Below are 27,641 nucleotides of genomic sequence, written 5' to 3' on the forward strand. Positions count from 1 at the left end.
CTCTGTCTCTGGGTCTCCCCTCAGGAAGCCCGGGGGCTCCCTTCCCTCCCCTCCCCCGGAGTCCCGCCCCTCCTCACCCAGGCACAGCAGGTTCCGGTAGTTCTCCAGCATCACGTCCCGGTACAGCTCCTTCTGGGCCGGGCCCAGGAGCCGCCACTGCTCCCGCGTGAAGAGCACCGCCACGTCCCGGAAGGTCACCGGCTCCTGAAAGCCCAAAAGCCTCGGTTGGGGCTCCCGCGCGGGGAGCAGGCGGCCGACCCTGCGTGGCCACGTGCTGGGGTCGGCCTCCCCCCGCCGCCCGCCCAGAGCCGCGCAGGGAATCTCACCGGGCCCGCATCCTCCGAAGAAGGCCCGTCCGGAGGCGGAGCCCCTGCAAGAGGCCTTCTCACTCACTCACCTGCAGAGCCCCGGGCGGCAGCAGGAGCCCCGGCGCCGGCGCCATTCTGCCTTCGCCCAAGGCCGCTCGAGCTGCGGGGGCCCCTCCCTGCACAAACGCCCGGACCCTGAGGAGCCCCGCGGAGCTGGGCCTCCGCGCCCTCCGGAGGAACAAGGACAAAAGCCGGGAGCCTGGGGGGTGGTCTGGACCGGCTGGAGACGCCCGAAGAAATCGGGGGCATCGCAGGGCGGCCCGACCAGGCGGTCACCAGGGAAGGAAGGAGGGGTAGAAAAGGAGGAGCCGACCAGGAGCGAGAATCCCGCCCAGGACCGGGGAGGGGTTGAGGAAGCGAGGGGACGCGGGGCAAGTTCCCGGTCCAATGAAAGAAGAGCAGGAAGCGGAACACGAAGCTCCGCCCTGGCCTACGCTTCGCCGTTGTCAGGACAACCGACCCGGAAATGAGCCGGCCCGTGTGCCCTAAGGCTTTCTGGGGAATGTAGTCAGTCAGCGCGGCCGAGTGGCTTGAGGCTGCACGGGCTCCGCATTCCCCACGACCCCCTCCTCTTTCCCCTGGAACGTTCCGCGGCGGAGAGCATCCTCCTGTCGGGACAGGCGCTCACTACTCAGCCAAGACGTTCCTGGACCTAGCTCGGGGTTGGCATTCGAGGCAGGCAGCAGCTGGGATAAAGAACAGAGGAGGGCAGGCTCTCACTGGCAATGAGGACCATTCCGCTGCAGTTCCAGCCCTTCCACCCCAGCGCTGTCTGCAGCCCGCACAGGAGGAGGACGAAGGCGCGAGTGGCCGCCGTAAAGGCGAACCTTGGGAACTTTCTAGGAACCCGGGCCTTGCCCCGCCCCGCGCCCAGAGCCGCCCCCAACGGCCATGAGGCGGGAACTGCTCAGCGCGGCTCCGCCCTGCGTTCTGGGCCTGTCCAAGGGGGGTGGGGCCTCGGGCGGAGGACCTCCGCAGAGAAAGCTGCCTGGCAACAGGAGATGCTCCTGGGCAGCTCCGGGACTGCCAGGATGGAGAGGGGGCGGCTGGGAAGGTGGGAGGGGCCTCGCAGCACCGGGAGCAGAGGGCCGTCTACCCGGCAGGGAGTGCAGGGAGCAAAGGATGCCAGGCAGGGGGCATGGGGAGAGGCTGGAGGCGGCAGCCCTGGACGACCGAACCCAGCCGCGGAGCTGGCGCGTCGGCAAAGCTCTCAGATCCCCTGGAAAAGGAGACGCAGCCCGGCGGCGGCGGCGCCAGCCTCAGAGAACAAAGAGCCGGTCGCGGAGCTGAGCAAAAGACCCGGCAGCAGAAGCTCCGAGGCCGTCCGCTGGGGCCACTCGGCCCCGGAACTGGCGGCGCAGAGGCCTCCGGGAACCCGGAAGTGAAGCCCTACCCAGTCCCCTCCCCCCTCCTGTTTCCAGAGCTTTTTCCTCCTCAGCTCCGTAGCCTGCCGTAGAACTCCCTCCGCCCCGCGCCTCAGGCCTCGGTGATTCTGAAGTGGTGGCGGGGGACAGCGGGAAAGGGGGCCGGAGGGGGGGGAGGCAGAGAGCAGGACTGAGTTCGAATCCTTCCGTTTAAGGGTCCCTCAGGGGCAGACCCCTCCCCCGTTGCCTCCTGGATCCCCCCCAAAGCCGGGAGCCCCGCCCCTCCCCCAGGTCCTGGGACTCTGCAGTTGGGCGGGGCTGGCTGGGCTGGGAAGGGAGATGGATCTTCCTGGAGGAGGCGACGTTGTCGTTCGGACTGTAGGGAAGCCGGGACAGCCAGAGAAGGGCTCCTGGCCGGGAGCTGGAGGTGCTGTTCATGGACGCCCCAAGAGGCTGGTGTCCCGGGGCGGTGGCTTTGGCCGGGAGGAGGGGGGCGGGGCCGTCAGGGCTGGGAATGCCTGAGAGCATCCTGGGGGATCTGATGGGGGAGGGGGAGGCGGAGCCAGAGGAAAGTCACGTGAGGGGCTGAATGAAGGCTGGCGGGAAGGGGGTTGAGGGAGGAGGAGGGCCTTCCCCACCGGGAGGGCTGCCCTCTGCATAAGGGAGCTCTGCCTGGGGAGGGCCTGGGTTCCAGACTGGCCTCAGACCCTTCCTGTGCTCTTGGCAGCTCCCCATTTTGTCTCTGAACCCCGAGCCTGGCCTGGCCCCCTGGAAGGGCTTCCTGGCTGGAGGAGCTCCCACTGGAGGCTGGCTGGCCCCAGAGCACTGGGAGGGACCCCCATGCCCCTCCCCCAGCCCAAGGGGGCCTCCTGTAGCCCCTCCCCCTGAGAGCCGGGCTTTGGCTTTCCCAGTTTCTTGTCAGATGTGGTCCACCTCGGCCTCTTTGCCACATCCAGGCCCCCTTCCTGGTGCTCCCCCTCCCCTTTCCCTTCCTCCCCACAGCACTGACCCCCCTTCACCGGCCTGATTCTTCTGAGATGGTTCAAAACCCTCCCAAACCCCAGATGGCCCCTCCTTGTGGGCCTCCCATTCCCTCAGTACTCTATGGGGCCCTGCTCTCCCCCAGGAGCTCTCTGCTGCCCCCACCTTCCTTATAATGTATCCAGGCAGTCTGGGGGGAGGGAAGGAGGGTCTCCATGCAGGGGGAGGGGGATTCTCTCCTGCCCAGCCTGGTGGGGGTGGCCCAGGGAGAAGCCCAGCCCTGGGGAGGGATCTAGGGGCAGAGAGGGGAAGTTCCAGGGGCCAGGGATGCCTGACCCAGGAGTCCTGACCCCCAGCTCCTGCTCAGAGCTTCCTCTGGGAGGATCCCTGAGCTCTGCCTTTCTGGCCCCCCTCCCCCAGGAACCCAAGCCTCTTCCTGGCCCCCTTCTTTGGCCTTTGGGCTGGTCCCCATCAGGCCTTGAGGCCTTGGGCTCTCCGGCTCCTTCCCGTCAGGGATTCCCAGCCTCAGCTGTCAGAGGGTCCCAGGCGCCCCCGACAGCCTCTAGGGAGAACCCAGCACGCCTTCCTCCTGCTTCTCCAGGCTCAGCCGCCCCAGGAACACTTGAGTCTCCCCAGGGTGCTGCCCTCCCTGCCAGGAACTCTGGTGCCCCCTGAGCCTGCCCAGCCCCTCCCCAGGCTCCCCCTCTGCTGCCCCTTCACACCCTCTTCTCTTCCCAGGCTCCCCCCTGAGCACAGGCTGCCTCTTTCCTGTATTTCTCCCCTTCAGTGACTCATTTTACTCTTTTACTGTCTCTGCTTTAATGAACCTAAACCGTTCACAGGAAAAGCTGCTGGGCGGCTCCTTTCCTTGGCCTGAAGGGCTGACCTGAATTTACTCGCCTGCCGTATTCTCAGTAAACCTGAACCGATTCAAGGTTCTCCCTTATTGTGTCCAAACTCCTCATTTAACCCTGGCAGAGACGAGGCCGGGAAAGCTGGAGGAGCTTCAGGGGGGACTCACTGGGGCTGCTTTGCTGCCTCCACAGGGAGCCTGGAGTGCCCGGGATGGCCTTGGAGAGGGACAGACTCGCAGCCCAGGTAAGTGCATTCCAGCCCCAGATGGAGCCCCCTCAGCCAGGGAGGCCCTTCCCTGGCTCTGACCAAGAGGGCTGGGAAGCTGCTGCCTCCTTCCTGCTGGGCCATGTCTGTCCCCACATCCCAGGCAGGAGGAACAGCCCTTCCCGGCTCTCTCGGGCTCCTTCCTGTCTCCCCCTTCTCAGCCCAAGTTAGCCAGGCTGGAGGGAGACCCTGATGTGTGCCAGGCTCAGCCCAAAGGAAGGGAGAAGCCATCAGCCACCCTCCATTCCCCCCTCTCCCCCCCCAGGCTGTCCAAGGAGTCCCCTCAGCAGCCGTGTCCAAACCAGCTCTGTGTGGGCAAGATGGAGGCAGGCATTGTGGGAGGGAAGCTCTCAGGTTCTGGGTTGATCATTGGTTCCTGAGGGGAGGATCCAGCTGGGACTTGAAGGAAGCTCCCAGGCCAGAGGCAGGAGGGAGGGAGAACCTTCCCTGCAGGGACACAGACAGCCCATGGAGAGGCCCCGATTCAGACCGTGGAAGGTCTTGGCCAAGGATCAGCCAGGAGGCCAGTCAGAGTCCCTGGGTCAGAGGAGGAAGGTGTGAGGGGAGAGGAAGGGGCTGGAAGGTCAGTATAAGCCAGTGAAGCCTGTTGTAGGAATGGTCAGGGTCCTTGCCAGGGACAGCCAGAATCAGGCAGCTGGGGAGGCCCCAGAGAGCTCCCTGTGGCTTTTGTATCCACTCCAGGGTGTGACCCCCTCCCTGGCCTTCTGCTGAGCTCCCTGACCAGAGAGTCTGAGGAGTTTGGGGGAGCCCAGGACAGGCCCTCACAGAAATGGGGCCTTTTTGTCAGAAGAGGAGCTCTGAGTGTTCTTGAGCAGAGCCGTTTGTACCAGAGCCAGCAGCTGGGAACCTTCCTTCTCTGTGCAGTAGAATTCCTCCCTGTCTAGTCCTTCCCTGGTTGGACAGGCTGGAGAGAAGGGGGTGAGTTTCTGGAAGGCCTCCGAGTTTTCTGTGCAAGTAGAGTTAGGGAGGTCCTGAGGGAGACGTCCTGGCCTTGTCACAAAGGCATCCTGCTCAGTGGCAAAGAATGAGATACGCAGAGACTGGAGTGCTACGTGTTCTCCTAAAAATCTGCTTTCAGCCACATCTGTGCAATAATACTCTGGGGTAAATGTTCTTATTCTCTTCATTTCACAGTAGAGGAAACTGAGGCAAACAGATTAAGGTTCTGTGCAGAAGTTTTTCTGTTTTAAAGAATCACGTTTCCTTTTTGTTTTGTTTTTGTTTTGTAATTGCCTCTATCTCAAGTTTGGCTAAGCATTTGTGTCCTTGAACTGCAAAGTAAAACTCCTCTGAGGCACCTTCTCACGCCTGTCTATTTGGCCATCGTGCCAGAAAAAGGAAATGATCACTTCAGAGATGTGTGAAAGCTGGGACACTCATGCATTGTTGGCGGAGTTGTCTATTGAGCGACCTTTTGGGGGTCCATTTGGAAGTTTGCCCAAAAGGCTTTCAAACTGTGCTTACCCTTTGATCTAGGCATGTGTCCCAGAGGGATCCCCAACAGGGAGAAAGAACCTGTGTATACACAGATATTTATATAGCAGGTCTTTTTGTGACAGCAGAGAATTGGAAATGGAGGGACCTTCATTCACTGGAGAATGGCTGACCAAGCTGTGGTGTGTGATTATAGTGTAACCGTCAGGCTATGAGGAATAACCGGCAGCATCATTTCAGAGAATCCTGGGAAGACTTCCATAACCTGATGCAACATATGAGCAGAAGCAGGAGAACATTTTATAGGCTAACAGCAACGCTGTGTGGTCAGAAGCTGTGAACGCCTCGGCTGTTCCCAGCAATTCAGGGTTGTAAGACAATCCCAAAGGACTTGTGATGAGAAAAACCATCCTGGTCCAGAGAGAACTGATGGACTTTGAGTTCAGACCAAAACGCGTTTCCCTTTTTTCTTTCTTTTGTTTTCTTTGGTCTGAGATTTCTTCCTCAAATGACTAATAAGGAAACATTTTCTGTGATTGCTCAGGTAAAGTCTAGATCAGATTGTTCGCTCTCTCGTGGAGGGGGAAGGGATGGAGGGACGGAAACTATTTGGAACTTAATTTTTTTAAAAATGAACGTTGGAAATGGTTTTTACCTGTAATTGGGGAGAATATAAAGTATTCTACATCCATCTCCCTGTAGCTGTGAGATGTGTATGTGCTGTTTCTCTCCTACCTTCTGATAGTGCGATATTTAGTTCACATTTCCAGGTCCAGTGGAGTATGGTGTAGGCTTATGCTCTGAGCCCCATTTCCTTCCAGATGTTTTTACCAAATAAGGAATTTTCTCCCAAATTGCTGGTTTGCCACTTGACAGGAGGTGCTTTCTTTAGCCTGTCCCATTGCTTTATCTCCTTCTTATCCTACCAGTCCCCCAGCTTTAGGATGACGGCTGGCTTGTGATCTGGTCTGAGCTCTGGCCGTGCCGCTCCCCAGCTATCCGGGCTTCTTTTCATCATCTTCCTTGATATGGTTGATCTTTTGTTTTTCCCCAATGAATTTTGTTATGATTTTATCCAGCCTATCAGATACCCTCCACAGGCCATGAGGGATGAAATTACATTTTTTTCTCCTGGATTATATTTTTGGATTTGATCCTCTTAAGAATTCTGTTCAAGCTGAAGCTGCTTCTGTGAGGTTTCACTGGAGACATTTCTGAGGACTAAAGTGTGGAGCTTCCCCTCTCTGAGGAGAGACCCTGAGGCTGACATGGCTGCTGTTGCCAGAAAATCTCTGTTCTCAGTATTCCCATGAAGCGTGGTCTGAGCATTTCCTGTGAGGTGTGAAGAAGTTGGGACAAGCCAAGTGTGTGTCATCTACTGAGCTGATGCCCTCTTGGAGGAGGCAGGGAGGGCTTTGGGGCAGCGAGGGATGAATTGTGGAAACAGTCTCCATCTTGTGTCTCACAGCTGGAGCTGGCTCAGTTCCCTTCTGTTCAGTTGTGGCCTCGTCCAAATTCTGTCTGGGGAGGAAAGTTTATTCATTGGGGGGAATTGGGAGAAAGCCTCGTTACACTATTTGAACCTCTTCCTGCCTGGCTGGAAACTGGACCTCCTGTACCTGCTGTTTACAGACCCTCAGCTACGGCCGAGGTTAGACTGATCAGAAACATAGTCAGATTCTGAGGCTGATGGGAGGAGTTTCTCCTCATTGTACGTCTCAGGCACTCAGTAGGTCTTATCTGCTCACTAGGTGCTTATTGATCAATCAGTTATTGCTTTTTTGTTCTTTTGATTGCTTACAGACATTGGGAAGGAGAAGGACCCCTTTTCAGGGAGCTTCTTCTGTCCCTCTTCCCCATCCCGACTTGGCAAGTCCCTAATCTTTCCTCCTGTTAGAAAACACATGAACCAACACTGGATTGTTTCCTTTGCATTCATTGGTCTTATTTAATTCATCTCTTTTAAGGTAGAAAAGTCTCTTTTCCCCCTGATTTTGATGTCCAGCTCTAAGACTGGGGAAGGGCCTCATCCTTATTGGTCAGTCAGTTGATATATGTTACTTGAATAAGTTGATGTGCTCAGAAGAGCAGAGCTTTGATTCCTCAGACATTTCACCTTTCACTTGTCACAGTTAAGCTTTTTGTTTTCTTCTGCATTTGCCTGGGAAGTTGGTCCTTGGGTCAGTGCTATCCCAGTCCTCCAAGTGCCACACTGGACACTCCCACCCCCCACTCAGGACTAGCAGACTGCAGGCACCACCTCTCTGCTGAGGAGTCTCATCTGCATTTTCTGCCCCCATCTCTGTGCTGATCTCCAGCCTTTTGTCTCTAATCTCCTTACAGGGATTTCCCACCAGGGGACCAGGAGACATCTTGAGCTCAGTGTGTCCCAAGCACATTGTTCTCTCTCACCTAGACAGAACCCCCCCTTCTCCATAGCTGTATCCTCCTAGTCCCTCTGGTTCAAAACCAAGGAGCCTTCTTGCCTCTTCACTGTCCCTTACCTACATATCCAATATGGCGCCAGGCCCTGTGTGGAGGCCCACATCACCTCCCTCCTGGACTATGAAGACAACCTGCTGCTGGCTCTGTCTCCCCCAAGGCTCTTCCCACCCCAAGGCCTGCTCCATTCTCCCACCAGAGTGATTTTCCTACATCTCAGTTATGATTGTGTCACTCCCCTCCTCCTTAACCCCCAGTGGCTCCCTCTTCCCTCCAGAATCAAACACAAACCATTCTGTTTGGTGTTCAAAGCCCTCTTTCCCATCATCTCATTCCCTCCTCCCCAGTCTGTATTCTTGGATCTCGGGTGCCTGACCTCCTGGATTCCCTCAGCTGGACGCTTTTAAAGGAAATCCTTTACTTTCTGTCTTAGAGTTGATGGTGAAAAACTGTTGTGAGGCAGCAGATGGCTAAGAGGCAGGCCATTGGGGGTGACTGGCTTACCCGGGGTCATATAGGGAGGAAGTGAGGTCATATTTGAACCCAGGACTTTCTCTCTCTAGTTCTAGTTCTCTATTCAGAGTCTCCTAATTGCCCCAGAAAGGAAAATATTGGGGGGGGGGGGGGGGGGGCTAACTCTTACCTGCCATCTTTGGATCGGTTCTAAGATAAGTATGACTGATGAGGGCCAGGCAGTCAGAGTTAGTGACTTACCCAGGGTCACACAGCTAGGAAGTGACTGAGGTCACATTTGAACCCAGGTCTTCCTGACTCCAGATCTGGCACTCTATCCACCGTGTGATCTGGCTGGCTCTAGTTCCAGGCATTTTCCATAGCTTTACCTCATGTCTGGAATACTTTCCCTCCACATTTCATATCACGCATCCCTTTGCACTTCCTCCAAGTCCCAGCTAATGCCTAGAAACTCTGCAGGAAACCTTCCCGGGTCCCTCTCACTCAGGGTGCCTCCATTCTTTCCTTTCTTCCCCGTTTCTCCTAGGCAGAGCTGGCTGGGTGTCCCTGTGTCTGTGTCTTGTCTCCCCCTGCACTGAGAGCTCCTGGAGGACAAGGACTGACCTTTGCCTCTTGGGGAATCCCCAGAAGGGCAGAACAAGTGCTGAATGTAGAGGGGAAGGAAAGGACAGTCTCTGGTCCTGGAGGTGCCCCTGGGTGACCCCATCTTCTCTGTATCTGCCTCCTCTTCTCCCCTGTGGTTCTGCAGTCCAACTCAGGCAGCAGCATCCTCCTGGAGCAGAAGGGAGGCCACAGGGATCTTCCCAGGATCCTCTCTGCCTTTGCCTTCACCTTTAGCCCCCAGAGTTTCCTCCTTCCTCCCTTCTTCCTTGTCTGTCGTTCCTACAAGAAGCCTCTTCCTGGTCTCTCTGCTGTGCTGCTGCTGCTGCTCTAGTCTTCATTCACTCCTCCTGCACTTCTGCTGCTCAGGGTGTTCAAGAAGCAAATGATCTCTTCCCTTCGGGGTCTTCCTAAAAGCTCTGCAGACTCCCCTTCACTAGAGACAGAGAGAGAGATGGGGGTGGTAAGGAGGTCTCGGCCTTTCTAGATCTCCTCCATTCAGCTTGTTCAGGCTGGGCCTGCCAGAGATCAAGAGATGAGGGAAGCTCAGAGACAAACCCCCAGCCCAGAGAGCCAGTCAGTTCCGGGGAGGTACAAAAGCCCCCTCTTCCCCCCTCCCTCTCCTGCCTTTTACCTTCCCCTCAGCTCCCCCCTCCATGGCTCAGGCTCTGGCATGTTGGTGACTCTCACACTGATGCTGGCTCTCCTGGGACACAGCAACAGGGCCACAGACACGTGACTGACTCCTCCATCCCACCCTGGGGCCCTGGGATCCCCTGTTCAGACCCTGGAGGTCCCCTCGAGGTTTCCCTTCACACACTACAAACTCCTCGGCTTCCCTCCGGTGCCTCCTAGAGCTGCTCTTCTCAAGCCTCCTTTGGGCTCTTACAGATGACTCAGCTTCTAGTGCTGGCTCTGACACTGACAAAGGGCGGGACTTTCTGCCCCTCCCTCCTCTGTGGGTCAGTTTCCTCCTGTAACTGACCAGAGGTGGCTCTTCCTTGTCATGTGACTTTCAGCCCTCTGTGCTCTCTCTTGGGCTGCTCTAGGAGGTGGTGACATTCCAGGATGTGGCTGTGGACTTCACGCGGGAGGAGTGGTGCCTCTTGTCCCCTCCTCAGAAGGAGCTGTACAGGGAGGTGATGCTGGAGAATGTCCGGAACCTGCTCTCTGTGGGTAAGGAACCTCTCCCTGCTGCCTCAGTCTGCCATCCAAAGGAATGTCGCTCTCAACAGTAGGAAGGGTTAGGAGCAGTTTTCAGACATGAGGAAGGGACGAGGGCTGGTAAGGCGAGTCCCCAGCCAGGGCCCTCCTGCTGCCTGCTTCTCCTGTAAAAGGACTTTGCATGGTGTAATGGGACTTTAGGGGCTCCCTTTGGTGTTCCTGCAGTCCGAGATCAGACGCATGTTGGAGAGTCTCAGACATGGGCGTATTCTCAGCGTTGAATCCATCTCATCCCTCCCTGGGCCGGAATTTGTCTCCCAAACCCCTCTGGGAAAGCTGTTCTGGAGGATGTTCCTCCCACCTTCTTCCCCTCTAGGGTGGATCTACTACTGGGGCTCTTTTTCTCTTCAACCAGCATAAACTCGTAGCTCTCAGCCCCTCGGTGTCCCCAGGAGACATGATTTGTCCTTAGTCTTCCTTCCTTTGCCCTCAGCCTCCAGCAGAGCCAGTAAGGAAGGGAGGCAAAGGCCAAAGCATTTATAATGACCTGCTCTTGGCCTGGGACTCTATCTAGGGTTTTCTCTGTAATATTCTGGCACTTCTTCCTCACTTTCCTCTTCCTCATTCAGTGCCACAATTACCCCATTTTACAGATGAGAAAATAGATTCAATGAAGTGGCTTGTTCTGAGGCAGCCACATAGGAGCTCTTTGTGACCAGATGTAAATTGAGGCCTTCCTGCCTCTGATCCCAGGCCCTTGCCCCCTCTCCTTCTGGCTGCCTCTCATTTCCAGATAGTGGAAAACTATGGACTGAGTCCAGCTAGCCTTCTCTGAAGAAAATCCCCTGAACCCAATGTTCTGGTTCCAGATGAGTTCCCTGAACTTCTCCCCTCTCCTCTCCCCACCCTAAATGCTGGGGAGACTGTCCTCCAGGAGTCCTGTAAGCCTCCTGTAGACCCTGCTTGCCCTTATTTGTGATTGTCAAGATGAATGGACTGGCTGAGAGGCAGCACTGAATCCAAGGAGGATTGTTGAGTTTCCCAGGAGAGAAGGCAGACAAGAACAGTCCCTGATGCTCAGATGTCAGGGAGGGAAGAGCAGGAAGGGTGATGGGACAAAAGCCAATCCCTCGAGATCTCTGTGTCTGGAGCTTCAGACTGAACCAGAACGCTGCCCCTTGAACCCAGTATAGAAATTTAGGAGTTTCTCCCAAATTGGACCAAAACACAATGGGTTGGGGGAGGGGGGGCAGGGGTTTGGTGACTGGTGCTCATTTGCCATCCCCCAGCAGGGTAGCAGGCCCATCCTGCCCTGGGCTCCTACATTACAACCAATGGTGGAGGGGAGGGGACAGTCCTGTGGGAACCCCATGGAGGGAGTCTTACTAGAGTCCCTGGACTCCCCAACCTTTCCCCAGAGACCTAAGTGACAAGCTTCTCTCCATCCTCCACTCTGACTGATTCTCCTTTGCCCAGGGCTTCCAGCTCCCCCAAAAGACGTGCTCTCTTATTTGGAGCAGAGGGATGCCCCAAGAATGCTGGAGCAAGAAAGCCTGAGGAGCTGCCACCCAGGTGAGTGAGGGGAAAAGAGGTGTGGGAGAGTTGGAGTGGACAGAGGCTTCTGGTGAAGCCAGAGCTAGATTTGGAGGCAGGAAGACCCAACTTGGAATTCTTTTAGTAGGAGCTCCCTGGGTAAGTCATTGAACCCTTGAGCCTCAGTTCCCTGTCTATAAGATGAGGTTTTGGACTCTCATTTCCTATCTACTCCCTTCAGGGAATCAGTCTGTGACCCTCTAAGAAGTCAGTGTTTGGGACTGAAGGGCCTGATAGTCTGCAGGTACCACAAGGGCTGAGCTTATCCCCTCTGAGCTCTTTAGTATCCAGAAACATGTATGAGGGCTTGCTCTGTGCTGGGTCCTGGGCTAAGTTTTGGGGGACATACAGGGCTGCAGTGGACATCCCCTGCCCTCAGGGAGCTTGCTGTCTCCTGGAACAGATAGCAGCATGCCGACAGTTCTGTAGAAGCCCTCTAGATCCCAGCTCCAGAGCAGCCAATCACAAGAGGGAAGGCTCTGAAGGGAAGGAGCACTAGAGGGGTCTAATGGGAGGTCGGTAGCCTGAGGCTTCAGGAGAGCCAGACTGAGGATTCTGGGGGAAAGTATAACACAGAAAACAAGGGAACTCAAGGAATCACTGCAAATGGCCATCTCTAGCAGTTTAGCCCTGAACTTGAGGACAGACATTGGACAGGACAAAGAGATCAGGTGAGAGTGTTTGGAGCATTGGGGAGGAATGGGTTTATTGGTTCCCAGTAGAAGGGAGTCATTAGCTCATTAGTGTGGGAAAGGCTGAAGATGAAAGAACAATGGGAGTCCTGAAGGGAGGAAAAGACAGGCTTAGATGAGGAATGGGATGGACTTCTTTGCCCATGGAAAGAGATTTTCTTTAGCTAGGAGAATGACCTTTTCCTCTGATCCTGAGGCCAGAGAGGAAAAGGAGAGTTGAGCTGGGTGAGATGTGGAGGATAAAAGAGAGCTCTGCAGAGGTCCAGCTTTTGTTCAGTGGAATAGGAGGCCAAGTTCTCAACTCAGAAGGTGAGGCAGGGGTGGGAGGAAGCCATGAGGAAGAGCTAGAGATCAGGGAAATATATGGAAGGCTGCTATGTATAACAAATTAGTCTCTAGTAATAGAAATATTATATTTTATGAGGTTTATTAAAGATTGTTAGGAATCAAGGAATAAGAAAATACAAAATAAGAAAACCACATGTCTAGGGCTCATTAGTCCATTCAGAGTGCCGGCGCTTAGCTTACTTACTACATCATTGCAATGGCCCAGAGAGCTCCTGGGAGGCAGAAAGCCTGTGATCTCGCCCAGGTGGAGACTCACGTGAGATTATAGGGAATTCTGGGAAATACCAAGGACTTCTGGGGATTGAAGTCTAGGGTTCAAATCTCCATTTTACATGCCCCTCTTCCCTGAGGCCCAAGGAAGGCTATAGTCTCTCCACTGGGACTTGTAAACATACTATCTTTGAAATTACAATAATTTGAGGAAAAGAGAACAAAACCAATGGTTGCTAGGCACTTTGACAAAAAGCCAGTTAGGGGACAGTCCCCTTTGGCATAAGAGTATACATGCAAAACAAATGCATTCAGACCCCACACAGTTTAGATCACCACATCCCAAAGTTCACTCTGGATCTTCTGGTGCAGCGTATGGTCTGTGGAGGCATCTTCATGGTGTCTTCTCTAACAGTTCACTTTCTGGATACAGAGAGGGAGCATGTTTCTTAACCTAAAATTACTCTCAAAAGGAATTTAAACTTTGCAATTTAAAATAATAATATTTTTATATTCCCCCCGAAAAGGGTGATTGAAAAACACAGGGATCACTTAGGGATGCATGGCTGAGTTATGAGGTATATGAATTAATTGGCAAGAGAAGTAAAAAACATCAAAAAAATCCAAATTAAAAAATAATTTCTGGATGAAATGTAGACCATCAAGGTCTTATGTGTAAAAATTCTAAGTAAGGAAAATAAATCTATAATAGGCCCTTGAATAAGGGCCCAATTAAAATGATATAAGCAATTAAGCATTTACCCAGTCAGTAGCCAGGACTACAGAAAGTTGCTTCATTATGAAAGACAGCAATGGGGCTAAATTATAGGAGCCAGGTAGGAGCCAAATTTGAGATACTTGTCTGTAAGCATTTTCACAAAGACTGTGGATACTACGTCTTAACATTTGTCAAGTGTAGCAACCTTGAGTCTCACACTAGGTTCAAGTCCTTTGTATTGGCTTAGAATTTTCATCAACCCCATTGGGATTGGTTGGTCTCTGACCTTGTGCTCAATTGGCACTATGCAGTTTAGCTTTGTGCTTCTTTGGCCCCATGCAATGGCTCTTGTCCTGTAATCAGATAGAATCATTAATCAAAGTCCCATAATTTTTTTTAAACAATTAGTGGCATCATTTTTTATAGTCTCAAGCTTTTGGGGTATGCATTGACATTATAGCAAATATATTTTAAACTTATATTGCTGCTAAATCAAAAAGTGAATGAAAATCTTAATACTGGTTGACGTGCTTCAAATATAAAAAGGAGAGAAAAAATAAAAGACTGAAATAGTATATTGCACATGCAAGCAAAAAAATAATAAAAGAGTTTTAAAAATAAAAAAATATAGCTTATAATCATTGACACACTATGTCAGCTAAGGAAAGGTAGAATACAAGGTTTCTCACAAAAAAATGAGATCCATTTCCTCTTCATACCTGGCCATGATCCACTGTGAGTGCAAGCAAATGAATTTTGCAAAGTAAGTTTTTTATAAAGAACAGTAGTTCAAAATCCCCAAAATTCTCAATAGCCCAGTTAATTACAATAGCAAACAAACCCACTCTCATATTTCACATAAGTTGATGTATGACCAAAAAAAAAACCTATGAACTGATGGATATTTGTCACAATTTTTAAAGATGTAGCAAATCTTTCAACCTTGGCAAACATATTTTTAAACAAAGTAAAACTTGTTTGGGTCTAGAGCATCATCAAGAAATCTAAATTGTTCTGCTGGAAGTAAATTAAAATGAAGAGTTTTGCAGGAGCTCTTTTTTCCAGCTTCCTGATACATATAAACACCTTGGTAGGAACATTTTTTGTTTCTCTACCTTTAATACAACATTCTTTATAATATATATAAAAATATGAAATATCCATTCAGAAACCACTAGTTATGTAAAATTATTTCTGAAGACCCCTTAAAATTACAATTAAATTCTTAGATTATTAAATTCTCTAAAGGTTGTATATAATTTAACCACTTTTGTTGAAATCCATCCATCATCATCTATGTAACAATTAACAAGACAGAATAGAAAAAAAGCCTGTTGTTTTTTTTAATGTGGGCTTATTCAATAATATTTGTTCAGTATAGTTATAGGGGGAAGAAAGTAACAGAATACAACAGTAGTTGAAACCCCATACATTAAAATGATTCAGTGTAACAGAATATTATTAAATACATTAATATATGAACTTAAAACCAACAAAATTAAATCTTAAAACAATCAGTAAAATGCAATAAAATATAGGGATTTTTTATAAAACATTGAAGTCTGAAAAGCCTTAAAAATATAACCTCCAGTCTCTTTAAAGTTCCTTTCTTTGGGGGGGAGGGGGGTTTATCCATTCAGATGCCTATTGTCAGAAGGCAGAAGATTGGTAAGGGGTAGGCAATGGGGTTCAAGTGATTTGCCCAGGGTCACACAGCCAGGAAGTGTCCAAGGCCAGATTAGAACCCAGGACCTACTGTCTCTAGGCCTGGCTCTCAATCCACTGAGCTGCTCCCCCCATAGTGACGGTGGGCTTTAGGAATCTCAAATTGGGCCAAAGAGTTGTAGGGAGATTAAATTATCTCCTGAATCTCAGATGAGATAAAAGAATCAGTGCACTCAAAAGATATACTTTGAAATATGCCATTCTTGTAACTTCCTGTTTGGAGAAGTCTCTTCCTTCTCCTCGTCCTCACCCCCACCCTCCCAGTCCCTTGCCACATGGAGGCTAATTGTAGCCTAAGGAAAGATCACCCCTGTTTTTACCAGCTGGTGTTTGATTCTGAAGACACAAGGGTAGCTACCAGCAGCCTGGGTCCTGGGGCTGGGCCTGCGGCGATGAGCAATCTGGTTCAGAGGCCAGAGATCAGTTGGGGCTGGGCCAGGGCAGGTCCAGATCGGGAGAGCGGTCTGGGTCAAGCAGGTCCGGAGCCGATGAATGGAGGCAGGAACAGATAGCAGGAGGCGGGAGCAGGCAGCAGGAGCGAATACATCAAGAGGCTTTGCTGAAAGCCTTGGAGAAACATGGCTTAGAAAAATTATGTAGGCAGTTGTTCCCTCTACAGCTGATCAAAATAAGCTATTAAAAGCTAAACTTATAGATAGTCACAGTAGAGAAAAGGTTTAGGAAAGTTAAGAAGATTGAGGGTATTTCGTCACAACCGACGTGGTCGGCCAAAAAATTAAAATGTAAAAATTAAATTAATCTCTAGTAATAGAAATATTTTATTTTATGAGGTTTATTAAAGATTGTTAGAAATCAAGGAATAAGAAAACACAAAATAAGAAAACCTGATTAGCCCATTCAGAGTGCCGGCGCTTAGCTTACTTACTACATCATTGCAATGGCCGAGAGAGCTCCTGGGAGGCAGAGAGCCCATTAAATACTAATTGTGATCTTGCCCAGGTGGAGACTCAGGTGAGATTATAGGGAATTCTGGGAAATACCAAGGATTTCTGGGGATTGAAGTCTAGGGTTCAAATCTCCATTTTACATATGGTGGTTGACAAAGGGAATCCATGAAGGAGACATCACAGGATTGCCTTGCCATGGTGAGCACCCAGCTGAGGTCAGGGAACCTCAATGTAGAGTGGAGCCAGGCAGCTGATTTCCTGCTTTTTCCTTCTCTCCATTGACCTGCTTGGAAATGATCAAAGGCTAAGCTTTCCCTAAATCTTCAGTCCAAGTCCTTTCCTGGTCTCTGTGGCTCAGTCTTTGCCCTGTTCTTGGACAATCAGGTGACCACAACACCTCACTTTAGGGAGATGAGAGCCTAGAGAGAAGCCCCTGGGATCTTCAGGATTCGGTCTGCTCTAATTCCAATGGAATTACTATTGACTGCCGAGAAATAAGGGCAAGAGAGAGACAGAAACACAACTGAGGCCAGAGCATGAATTTACATTCCAGGAGAGATACCAGAATGCAAGGATGCTGGTAGAGCTTGGGCACAGTCAGTAAACATGTATTAAATAATAAATATGATTTAGGAACTGTACTAAGCCTTGGGCATACAAAGGAAGGGAAACACTAGTCTGGGCTGTCCTGGGGCTCACAGTCTAGAACCCAGACATGGAGGTGGTTTAGAAAGAAGCAACATATCATGAATCTCACTCTGAGATGATCCAGGGAGAAAGGAGTGTTGGAGAATGGAAATGTATTTAATTCAATAGGGAAATCAGGAAATAACTAGAGGAGAAAAGAGAATGACAGTTTAAGGAGAAAAGCAATTAGGGGAGGAAATAATCCAAATTCTAATGATAAAAATAAACATCACCATTTGCATATGACCCCCAGTATGTCATACACTTTATAAATATTATCTCATTAGATCCTCATAGGAACCCTGGCAGTCACTTGATATTATTATGTCCATGTTATAGTTGCGGAGCCTGAGACCAGCAGAGCTCCTATGACTTGCCCAGGCTTAAAAGTCCTAGCAAGTTCCTGAGATACATTGAGAATGCACCACCACCTGTATTGGGATTTGTAAGAAGAATATCATGAAAGTGCCAGCATCTATATAAGGAGGGAAATGGGAAGAGAATTGTAAGAGCTTTCTTGCCCAGTTCCTTACAAAAGCATCATGGACTCAACTTACTGTATGAGACATATTTTTAGACATGGGAAATACCATGTTTTTCTTTAAATTGTATTCAGTTAAAGGATTTTATTTTAGTGAAAAGAGGCATTTAAAGAAAAGTAATAGCTGCTCTCAAGGAGTAGGGAATAGAACAAAATCTTTTGTGCATTGAATGAATGCAAAAAAGAGTGCTGAATTTCTCCATCTGATCTCAGATATTAGAACAAAAAATAAGGTGGAAAGCAATCATGAAGGGAATTACATAATGCTTACAGAGAAGCTAGATGATGAAATAATAGGAATACTTAGTCTGCATGCACCCAGTGGTGTCTAAGACAAGGATTGAATGTATAGACAATGAAAATGAAAGCAAAAAGATTGAAAGTGAATTGTCTAGTACTATGGACAGAGCATGCCCAGGGTCAAGATTTGGTCTCAACTGCCAGGATTTCAGGTCAAGTTACTCATCCAGCCTTTCTTAGGTCATGGTCTGAGTTAGGAATGTAATAAAGCTAGCCTGTCCCAAATCCCAGACTTGTTATGAAGAGCCAGTGAGATCACATGAGAGCTTCATTATTATTTAAATTGTTCTTTAGCTTTGAGGCAATGGCATTTTCAAAGCATGGATTGTGCCCATTTAAGTTGGAAGACTTTTCTTCCTAGCTGAGGGAATAAAATATAAAGCAGTTTGTATTCTGACAGTTGAGGAAAGGAGACAATTATATATGTGTATATGTTGCTTTATATGTATGTTTTACTGTTTGTTTCTTTTAGAAGGAGAGGTTAAACCTGAAAGGAAGGAGAATCCAACAGAAGTGAGCCTTCCTGTAGAAGAAATGGACCTTCAAAGATTCATGAGTGATGGTCCCAATAACTTTACTTCTAGGAAATTTTGTGTTGGACCTCAAAATTCATCTCATATTGAACATCAAAGAATGCACCCTGAGGAAAAATCTAGTGAAAGTAATCAGTGTAGAAAGACTTTTATGTATAGGGCCAGTCTTGCTAGACATCAGAGAATCCACTCTCTTAAGAAACCTTATGAATGCAACCAATGTGGAAAGACATTCAGTCAGAGCTCCAGTCTTGCTCTACATCAGAGAATTCACACTGGGGAGAAACCTTATGAATGCAACCAATGTGGAAAATCATTCACAGGCAACTCCTCTCTTGTTGTACATAAGAGAATCCACACTAGGGAGAAACCTTATGAATGCAACCAATGTGGAAAAAAATTTAGTCAGACCTCTAGTCTTGCTGTACATCAGAGAATCCACACTGGGGAGAATCTTTATGAATGCAACCAATGTGGAAAGTCATTCACAGGTAACTCCTTTCTTGCTGTACATCAGAGAATCCATACTGGGGAGAAACCTTATGAATGCAACCAATGTGGAAAGACATTCAGTCAGAGCTCTAGTCTTGCTGTACATCAGAGAATCCACACTGGGGAGAAACCTTATGAATGCATTCAGTGTGGAAAGGCATTCAGTCAGAGCTCCAGTCTTGCTGTACATCAGAGAATCCACACTGGGGAGAACCTTTGTGAATGCAACCAATGTGGAAAGACATTCAGTCGCAGTGCCTATCTTGCTGTACATCAAAGAATGCACACTGGGGAGAAACCTTATGAATGTAACCAATGTGGAAAGACATTCAGTCAGAGCTCCAGTCTTGCTATACATCAGAGAATCCACACTGGGGAGAAACCATATGAATGCAACCAATGTGGAAAGGCATTCAGTATGAGCTCCAATCTTGCTTACCATCAGAGAACACACACTGGGGAGAAACCTTATGAATGCAACCAATGTGGAAAGGCATTCAGTATGAGCTCCCATCTTGCTGTACATCAGAGAATGCACACTGGGGAGAAACCATATGAATGCAACCAATGTGGAAAGACATTCAGTCGCAGTGACTATCTTGCTGTACATCACAGAATGCACACTGGGGAGAAACCTTATGAATGCAACCAATGTGGAAAGGCATTCAGTATGAGTTCCCATCTTGCTGTACATCAGAGAATGCACACTGGGGAGAAACCATATGAATGCAACCAATGTGGAAAGACATTCAGTCGCAGTGACTATCTTGCTGTACATCAGAGAATGCACACTGGGGAGAAACCATATGAATGCAACCAGTGTGGAAAGTCATTCACAGCATATTCCAGTCTTGTTCTACATCAGAGAATGCACACTGGGGAGAAACCTTATGAATGCCAGCAGTGTGGAAAGGCATTCAGTCAGAGCTCCCATCTTGTTGACCATCAGAGAACACACACTGGGGAGAAACCTTATGAATGCAAACTATGTGGAAAGACATTCCGTCAGAGCTTCAATCTTGTTCTTCATCAGAGAATACACACTGGGGAGAAACCTTATGAATGCATTCAATGTGGAAAGGCATTCAGTCAGAGCTCCAGTCTTGCTGTACATCAAAGAACCCATACTGAGGAGAAACCTTATAAATGCAAGCAGTGTGGAAAACCATTTGCAAGTAACTCTAGTCTTGCTGTACATCAGAGAATCCACACTGGGGAGAAACCTTATGAATGCAAGCAATGTGGAAAGGCATTCACAAATAACTCCAATCTTGCTGTACATCAGAGAATCCACACTGGGGAGAAACCCTATGAATGCAACCAATGTGGAAAGACATTTAGTCAGAGCTCCAGTCTTGCTCTCCATCAGAGAATCCACACTGGAGAGGAACCTTAACAATATAAGCTATGCGGAAAGATGTTTACTTGCAGCTCCAGCCTTGCTAATGTGTGAAGGAAAGTTACTCTCTGCCTTTCTGGGGCAGCATACCTGGCATGAGCCTCAACATGACTCAGGCAAGGATTGTGTGATGGAAACTATTGAGTAAGGATAGAATGGCAGCAGGGAAAAGGAAGCAATAGTCAAGAGATCACAAGATGAGTGCAGGCTGATGTCCCCTGCACCGCCCCCTGGAGTACTACCCTGGGAGGCCCAGGAAAAAAAATAGGAAGCCACGGTTGGCTCCTGAGGTGAGATGTGTGAGAATTAGGGGATGGAGAAATGGTTTGACAAACTAAGATAAGAGCTGAAATCCAAGCTCATCTTTTTCAGTCTTCTTGCTGACTGGACTTCCCTTTGAGCATGGCCCAGTCACCTTAATGTTGGCCACAGAATAACAAGCTAAATGCAGCAGTGAGGAAAGTATTTTTCCATCTTTTTCCCCTACTATGTTAGATTAAATATAATTAATTTAGGGCCAATCTCATAATTTTCCTTCTTATACTATACATCACAGAAACCAGACATTCACACTGAGCTCTTACCTTGCTCAAAATCAGCAGTTCACGCTAGTATGTCATAAGCTCTACCAAGATTATTTCCAAATGGTCATATTATTTAGCCCTAAAGTGTGATCCCATAAGCAAATTAAGGGAGCATAGAATAGTTTACTTTTCAGGTAGGAAGAATATATGACCCAATAAGAAATAATGTTAAGAGGTATAAAATAGGTAATTTTTATTATGTTAAATTCTAAACTCTGTACAAACAAAAATTATACAACTAAGATTAAAAGTGGAAACAAGAAGTCACTTGTTTTACAACATGTCTAATTTAATACTTAAGTTTTAAAAAAATTTAACCCTGTTCTTGAATGCCTTAATTCATCATTTCATGGCATCTAGATCTAAAGAGGAGTTAATTTAGGAAGGAAATAATGTCTTTGCTCTATAGAAATTGTAATTAGCATCATTTCCTATATAAGGTTTTCCAAAAATTCCTATAAAATAAAAATTATCCAATGACTTCCGTTCAATTGAATGCATTAGAAAATCTCCACGTCTCTTATCAGCTTGACACTCTGTACTGATTGCACTTAGAGGCCAGTGTAACTCCTCTTTCTAAACCTATCAGTTACATATCAAATCTTAAGTCTATTTTGCATTAAGGTCTGTGCAATATATGGTGAAAATTTATCACACCAGTACAGAATGCTAAGCTGAATAGGATTGTGGGGAGGAGGCCAGACTCCCAATTAAGCCAGGCCCTGGTCAAGATCAAGAGCAGAGACCCCTGAGCCTTAGCAGATCGCCTTTTTTATGCCAAAAAAAAAAATCTGATGGCAGTCACAGAAAATACAGTAGCAATGAAACTAGAATGGATGCAAGATCCTTCATATGGGCATCTTAATGACACAAGTACTGATTAATCTGGTAAGTGTAAAAACAATCATTATGAGTGGTAACTTGGCAGTACTCAACCAGGTTCTTATTTTTACTAATGATTATGGTGGAATGATAGAAGTCAGTAGTTTTGGTTAACTGATATGTGAAAACAAGAGTAGCCCTCCACCTCCTGTGTGACTTGTCTTTTTTCTACAAATGACCATCCTTCCTTTTTTGTCTCACCATCTTGTTATACACTCAAGAGGAGTGTGGCAGGATTTATGGAATCTCCTGGGTTACAAACTCATGATCAGGATGTAAACAAGATTTGATAGCACCCCAAATTAGTTTTCTTACATAATGATTATAATTTTTATGAAGCAAATAATATTATGACTATGAACTCAAAACTAATTGTGTTATAAAAATAATCATGAAAGTTAATACTATTATAATCAAAAGAGGGTAGGGGATTTCACACTCACACATACAAGGTCAAATACAATGATCCTAATAAGAAAACAGTTGTGAATTGAAGTGCTACTACACTATAGTTGATTTTAAAACAGTTCCATCAAATCTAGATTCAGCCTTATAAATGGTACCCCACAGAGTCTCAAGAGACATTTGATGTCAGCACCTCAAATGATAGGACCTCTACTTTCAGATTAGTCTACTACCCAGGGTTTATGGATATCTACCTGCTCAGTAGGAAGGTCTGAGTCCTGGACATGGAGGGAAAGAGGCAGATGTGGAAGAGTTGGAGAAAGTAGAGCCCCAGAGATAAACATGGGTAGTGGCCCAAGTAGAATTCAAACCCTGGGGCAGAATTGAAGGCCTGGGGAATAATGAGATCTAGGACCCTCAGAAGGAAAGCTCTAAGAGTTTTAGGGACCAAGAGAAACTTCTCAGAAAGTGAGATGCTGCCTGAGAAGAATGAATTTATGAGGTTGAGGTGAGCATGGAAGATATATCCCAATCAGTGGAGATAACTAAGGAAAAGGCAGAGTTATAAGGTGGAGGGTCTTGACCAAGAATCATCCAGGAGGCCAGTATCACTGGGTCAGAGACAGAGTAGGGAGGAGTTCTTGTGGGAGAAACACACCCAAGTTTGTAGAAGAATCTCAGCCCAAGAATGAGAGACTCAAATTCTGTTCAATTTGTAAGAAAATAATTTTATTTGAGTAAGTAATTTGTGGTTGTATAATAACTGGTGGAATAGTCTGGAGGCTAATCAGGTAGCCTCAGGGCTGATGGACAAGTCCAGGGGCTAGTAGAGAAATCTCTTTGCAGCTTCATGTATTGAGTAGCAGGCACAACTGTAAAAGAGCTGCTTCCCAGCTCTGTGCATTAGGGTTGGCATGTTTATTAGGGCCAGGGAGCTTGTCATCTTCCATTCTGGAGAAATCCTCACCTTTCCTGAAAACCCTGGAAGGGGGGCATGGCTAAATTCAGGTGCAGGTATGTTTTAAAGTGTGATGTCATAGGGAATAAGGAGCATGTGCAAATTTGGAGGATTCCTCTGGAATGCCAGAGCCCCAGTATGCAAGCCCCTTGTTCTATACTGTCCACCTTATCATCGCTGGTCAATGTGGGAGAGGTCTCCCTGTCCTGAAATGAGAACATGGGGTGGGGGATTTGGCACCCTTGAGGACCTCTATAGGTAGTTAATGATGTTACAGTTCTGTGAACCTTAAAAAATTCTCAGACCCTACTTCATAAGGTTTGGTTAAGACCATTCCCCATTTAAACAATGAAGGACTTAGATCAGGAATGTGAGACCTCTACTCCACCCCTACTTAAGGCTGCTTTAGGGGAAGAAACTCCTTGCTGAACAATGAAAAATACTTAAACCCATACTTATAGTAAGGCAAAAGTTCTTAAGCTGTGCCTGTTTTTAGATCTAATACAAAGGGGTGCTAAGTACCTATAAAGGTCAGGCAACTTGTGAACTTACAAGGAGTAAAGAGGTGAGAAACTTACTCAGAGGTTTTTTCAGGTGTGAATTACTCAAAAGTTTAGCTTTCTTAGGTGTGAATTAAGAATGGTCTGTCCTTTGTGATTGGTAGATGTGAGAACTTAGGGGAGGTGACATAAGAGAAAATTCCCTTTAAAAGGAGACGAAAAACTCTTTCTCGGGGACAGTCTCAGGGAGAGTCTCAGAGGAACTCTGGAGATGGCAGCTGGCCAAAGCTGAACTGGTGTCTCTCTGAACACTAGAACCCTTGCTTGGAAAAAAATCTTGTGGTGAGTGGATAAAAGACTAACTAATCTTTCTCTTAGGACTTGGGCCTGGGTTGGCCAGGGCTGGCCTGGGTCGGCCTATCTTTTTCTTATTATTTCCTTTTTCTCTCTCTCTCCCTTTCTTTAATTCCTCATTTGTATTAAAATCTCTATAAAACCCAGCTGACTTGGGTATATTTAATAATTGGGAATTTTTCCCTGGCGACCACCTTATATTTGATTTAAAACAAGACATTGTCTTGAAACCATATTATCTGCGGTCACAATTTAAGCAAAACACTCGTGTATCTGCCACAGTTTATGTCTTCCATTATTTTAATTATTACAGTTCTAAGAACAATATGAGTACTTAATAGAACCAATTAAGCACAAAACTGATATCCAGTAGGGAATATTACAGATCCTATACACAGAGTTGGTAACAACTATCTGCAATTCATGTTTGATGCTGAAACTACAGGTTTTGTAGTTGGTGTTTAACCAGCTTTAACTAGTGAGAAATGCCAGATTTCAGAGTCTGAAGGTCCCTTTCCTCCCTACCTCTCAATGCCTGCTATCAACCCACATCAAAGTGAAGGACAAAGTCTGGAAAGGGGGTTGGGGAATTCCCTATAATAAAGGGCAGGGCTTGGCAAGTAGAGGCAGGCAGAATCTTGAGGTCCTGACCCAGGGTACCAGTGGAGGAAAGGGCCCATCCTGGGACTTCAGAGACTGGGCAGAGTGGGGCTCTTAAGTCTGGGAAGACCCACCCAGAGTAGGCTGAATGTGAGACCCTGAGGAGCTGAGGTCACTCTGCCTTTTGGAAACCAACTCTTCAGGTGCAGGTCCCAGGTGAGTCTAGGCCAGGATCCCAGAAGGCAACAGACTTCTTGCTGGCTCCTCTTTCCTTTGAGCCTCATTCTCTCCTTCTTACTTCATGGTGAGCCTCTTCTGAGGCAATCTGGAACATGGTTCTCCTAGAACTAGCTACTAGCTATCTAAACTCACATTCACAGCCCAAATGCCACAGGGCATCATCCCCAATTTTATCATTGACTCACACTTACTGCCTCCATCACAGGCCACCGTGAATTCATAATTTATGAAATGGGGCTGGACCTGCCTCATTCTTTGGGTGCTCAGGAGGAAAGATCAGGAATGGTATTCAGAAGGTGGCAGCGACCATTTTAATGAGACCCAGAGACAAGTAGTGAAAAATGGAAAGGCTAAAACTCCTTTGCTTATTTTGTCAAATAATGTGTATAGTATTGGGATTAGCTGTTCTGTAAGTGTTTGCTAGAATTCACTTGTGAATACATCTGGTCCTGGGGATTTTTTCTTATTAAGGAGTTCTACCAAATTCCTTTTATGACACAAACGTGGTACTGATTCCAAAGCCAGGCAGACCAAAAACCAAGAAAGAAAACTACAGACCAAACTCCTTAATGAACACAGATGCAAAAATCTTAAACAGGATATTAGCAAAAAGACTCCACATGGATTATTCACTATAATCAGATGGGATTTATACCAGGAATGCAAGGATGGTTCAATATTAGGAAAACCAGCTACATAATTGACTATATTAACAAGCAAACTGACAAAAATCACATGAATAAACAGTATTTATTTAAAACCATCAGCAATGGGGACAAGTTAGAAGCCTTTCCAATAAGATTGGGAGTGAAGCAAGGATGCCCATTATCACCTCTTTTATTCAATATTGTACTAGATATGCTAGAAATAGTGATTAGAGAAGAAAAAGAAATTGAAGGGATTAAAGTAGGCAATGAGATACTTAAAGTATCAGTCTTTGTATATGACATGATGGTATATTTAAAAAACCCCAGAAAATAAACTAAAAGGCTAGTGGAAATAACCAATAACTTAGTAAAGTTGAAAGGTATAAGATAAACTAACATAAATCATCAGCATTTCTATATATTTCCAACAAAACTCAGCAGCAGGAGATAGATAGAGGGATGTTAAAATATCCTCTACTGCAAATATAAATAACAGAAATAGGTTTTGAACAATAATACATGTATAACCCAGTGGAACTGCTTGTTGGCTTTAGATGGGGGGAGGAGACAGCAAGGGGAGGTCATGAATCATGTAACCATGTAAAAATTAGGTAGAAAAAAACCTGATTCCCTCCCCTAAAAAAAAGAAAAAGAAAAGTGGGAAGGGATAAAGAGGTAGAGGCATGCCTCTTAGATGGGGGAATGTGATAGCTAAGGGAGTTTGAATGGAGAAGAGGATGAGGAAGGGTCAAACAGAGTATCACTCACAGAACCATGGTCTAGAGTTGGAATTACTAGGAAGCCTAGATCCCAAGGAGATGAGAGACCACTGGGACAGGAGTTTGGGTCTCATTTTTATACTTATTTGTGTTGGGAGAGGGGAGGGGAACAGACCAGCCTCTCTCTGTGCCACCTTGTGATTTCATTGAGGGTATCCAAATTATCTCGAAGTTACTGTTATAATTTCATGATGCCAAAGTCATGAAGCTCTTCTGGTGTTCTACTCATCTGGAGCTGATGGTTCCTGACTGGATTGCATCTGTAATTTAGAGATCAGAGATCATACACCTTGACTAGCACTACCTCGATAGTTCTTCCTAATTTGGCACACATTACTAGAATGTGAATTATTTTTTAAAATGTGATAAGATTTGTAAATTGTCCTCCTTTGATCTTTGGCATAATTTGTAGGTGACTTCCAGGTTTGCCTTTGTAATCTTGTTCCCTGCTAAAACATTCTTATTGACCAGGAGAGGGAGTGGCCAGTGGTACTAGAATGAGACAAAATTTTAAGACAATCCATACCCTAGTCTCCTGTCCACCATCATGCACCACAATGTCTAGACAGTAATCTAACCAAAATCATAGCAAAAAGAACATAAAAAATCATGACAGTGTGACAAGGAAATCACTTTTAAAGACTGATATATATTAATTTAAGGTCGCCAAGGAATTCAGCTATGTAATTCCTTAATGAAAACTCAAGTCTGCAGTCAATCTTTTATGGAGTTTAATTACAATAGGAGGAAGAAAGGAATTAGAGATAGAGAGAGAGAAAAAGGGAGAGAAGGGAATAGGGCTTAAATACCCCTTCTGTTTAGGCTGGGCCAAAAGGCCCAAGCCCTTAGATAGCTGGGGCAAAGAAAAAAGATCAGTCCCTATTACTCACGTGACCAAAATGGAGAAATATCCCAATGGTGAAATTTCCAACATTTATAAGTCTAAGAAATTTTGAGGTTTACAATAGAAGAGTGTAGGCCAACTACCACGTATCTAGTGTGGTGGGTTCTGAGTCTGAACACAACTGTTCTGAGACACAGGGACCTACCTAAGTCAACAGCAGAGCACCCCAAGCCTAACTAACCCTTGAAGTTCTGAAATTTGGCCTATTTAAACCTGTGGTGAGGCTCCTGGACCCAAGACAAAGCAGCTCACAGGGCTCTGAGCTCTTCAAGCCATCAACAGTCCCTAGAGGAGGCAGAATCAGCGGCTTCTAGAGTTCCTGGTCCATAAGCCATCATACCATCATGGAAGTAATGAAAGTTGCATAAACTCAGAACTAGAACTGAGGGGAAAACTGCACTTTAATAGAGTATCCCCTCTACTCTGAAAACAGAGTCCACCTTTTAAGACATAACTAAGAAAAAATTAAAGACTGGGAAAATGAGACAACAGCAAAAGAAACACCTAACCATAGAAAATGTCTAAGGGGGCAAAGAAAAGCAAGGCATAGGCTCAGTAGGAGACAATGAGATCAAAGAGCCACATGCAAAACAACAAAGAAAAAATAGAAATTGGTCTCAGGTGCTGGAAGAGCTCAAAAAGGATGTCAACAATCAAATAAGAGAGGGGGAAGAA

General features: G+C 47.1%; 2 protein-coding genes across 5 annotated transcripts in view; one reads left to right on the forward strand and one right to left on the reverse strand.

Annotated features, from left to right (window-relative positions):
• Window positions 1-528, reverse strand: part of LOC103100254 (zinc finger protein 883-like) — a 27,707-nt gene extending 27,179 nt beyond the window's left edge. For both annotated transcript variants that reach the window (XM_056821149.1, XM_056821148.1), the window contains exons 1-2: window positions 398-528; window positions 78-204 (exon numbers count right to left, since the gene is read on the reverse strand). In XM_056821149.1, coding sequence (XP_056677127.1) covers window positions 78-204; window positions 398-442 — 172 coding nt within the window. In that variant the 5' untranslated portion in view covers window positions 443-528. The remainder of the gene's footprint in view (window positions 1-77; window positions 205-397) is intronic.
• Window positions 529-1,743: 1,215 nt separating this feature from the next.
• LOC103101841 (zinc finger protein 260-like) lies at window positions 1,744-23,942 on the forward strand. Of its 3 annotated transcripts, none has more exons than XM_056821145.1 (5): window positions 1,744-1,854; window positions 3,556-3,811; window positions 9,853-9,979; window positions 11,444-11,539; window positions 18,162-23,942. In XM_056821145.1, exons 2-5 carry the CDS (start codon window positions 3,779-3,781, stop codon window positions 20,108-20,110), a joined length of 2,205 nt encoding a protein of 734 aa, XP_056677123.1. In that variant the 5' UTR covers window positions 1,744-1,854; window positions 3,556-3,778; the 3' UTR covers window positions 20,111-23,942. The 3 variants fall into 3 exon arrangements, with proteins under 3 accessions (XP_056677123.1, XP_056677125.1, XP_056677122.1); XM_056821147.1 differs by having other exon boundaries at window positions 1,770-1,854; window positions 3,760-3,811; XM_056821144.1 differs by lacking the exon at window positions 1,744-1,854 and having other exon boundaries at window positions 2,255-5,831.
• The last annotated feature ends 3,699 nt before the right edge of the window (window positions 23,943-27,641 follow it).

Source organism: Monodelphis domestica, chromosome 3, assembly GCF_027887165.1.
Source record: "Monodelphis domestica isolate mMonDom1 chromosome 3, mMonDom1.pri, whole genome shotgun sequence".
Taxonomy (NCBI): Eukaryota; Metazoa; Chordata; class Mammalia; order Didelphimorphia; family Didelphidae; genus Monodelphis; species Monodelphis domestica.

Coding starts and splice junctions, on each gene's coding strand:
- LOC103101841 (XM_056821144.1), top strand. CDS start 5,796: ATGACTAATAAGGAAACATTTTCTGTGATTGCTCAG. Junction 5,832..9,852: donor CATTTTCTGTGATTGCTCAG/GTAAAGTCTAGA, acceptor GGGCTGCTCTAG/GAGGTGGTGACATTCCAGGA. Junction 9,980..11,443: donor CCGGAACCTGCTCTCTGTGG/GTAAGGAACCTC, acceptor TCCTTTGCCCAG/GGCTTCCAGCTCCCCCAAAA.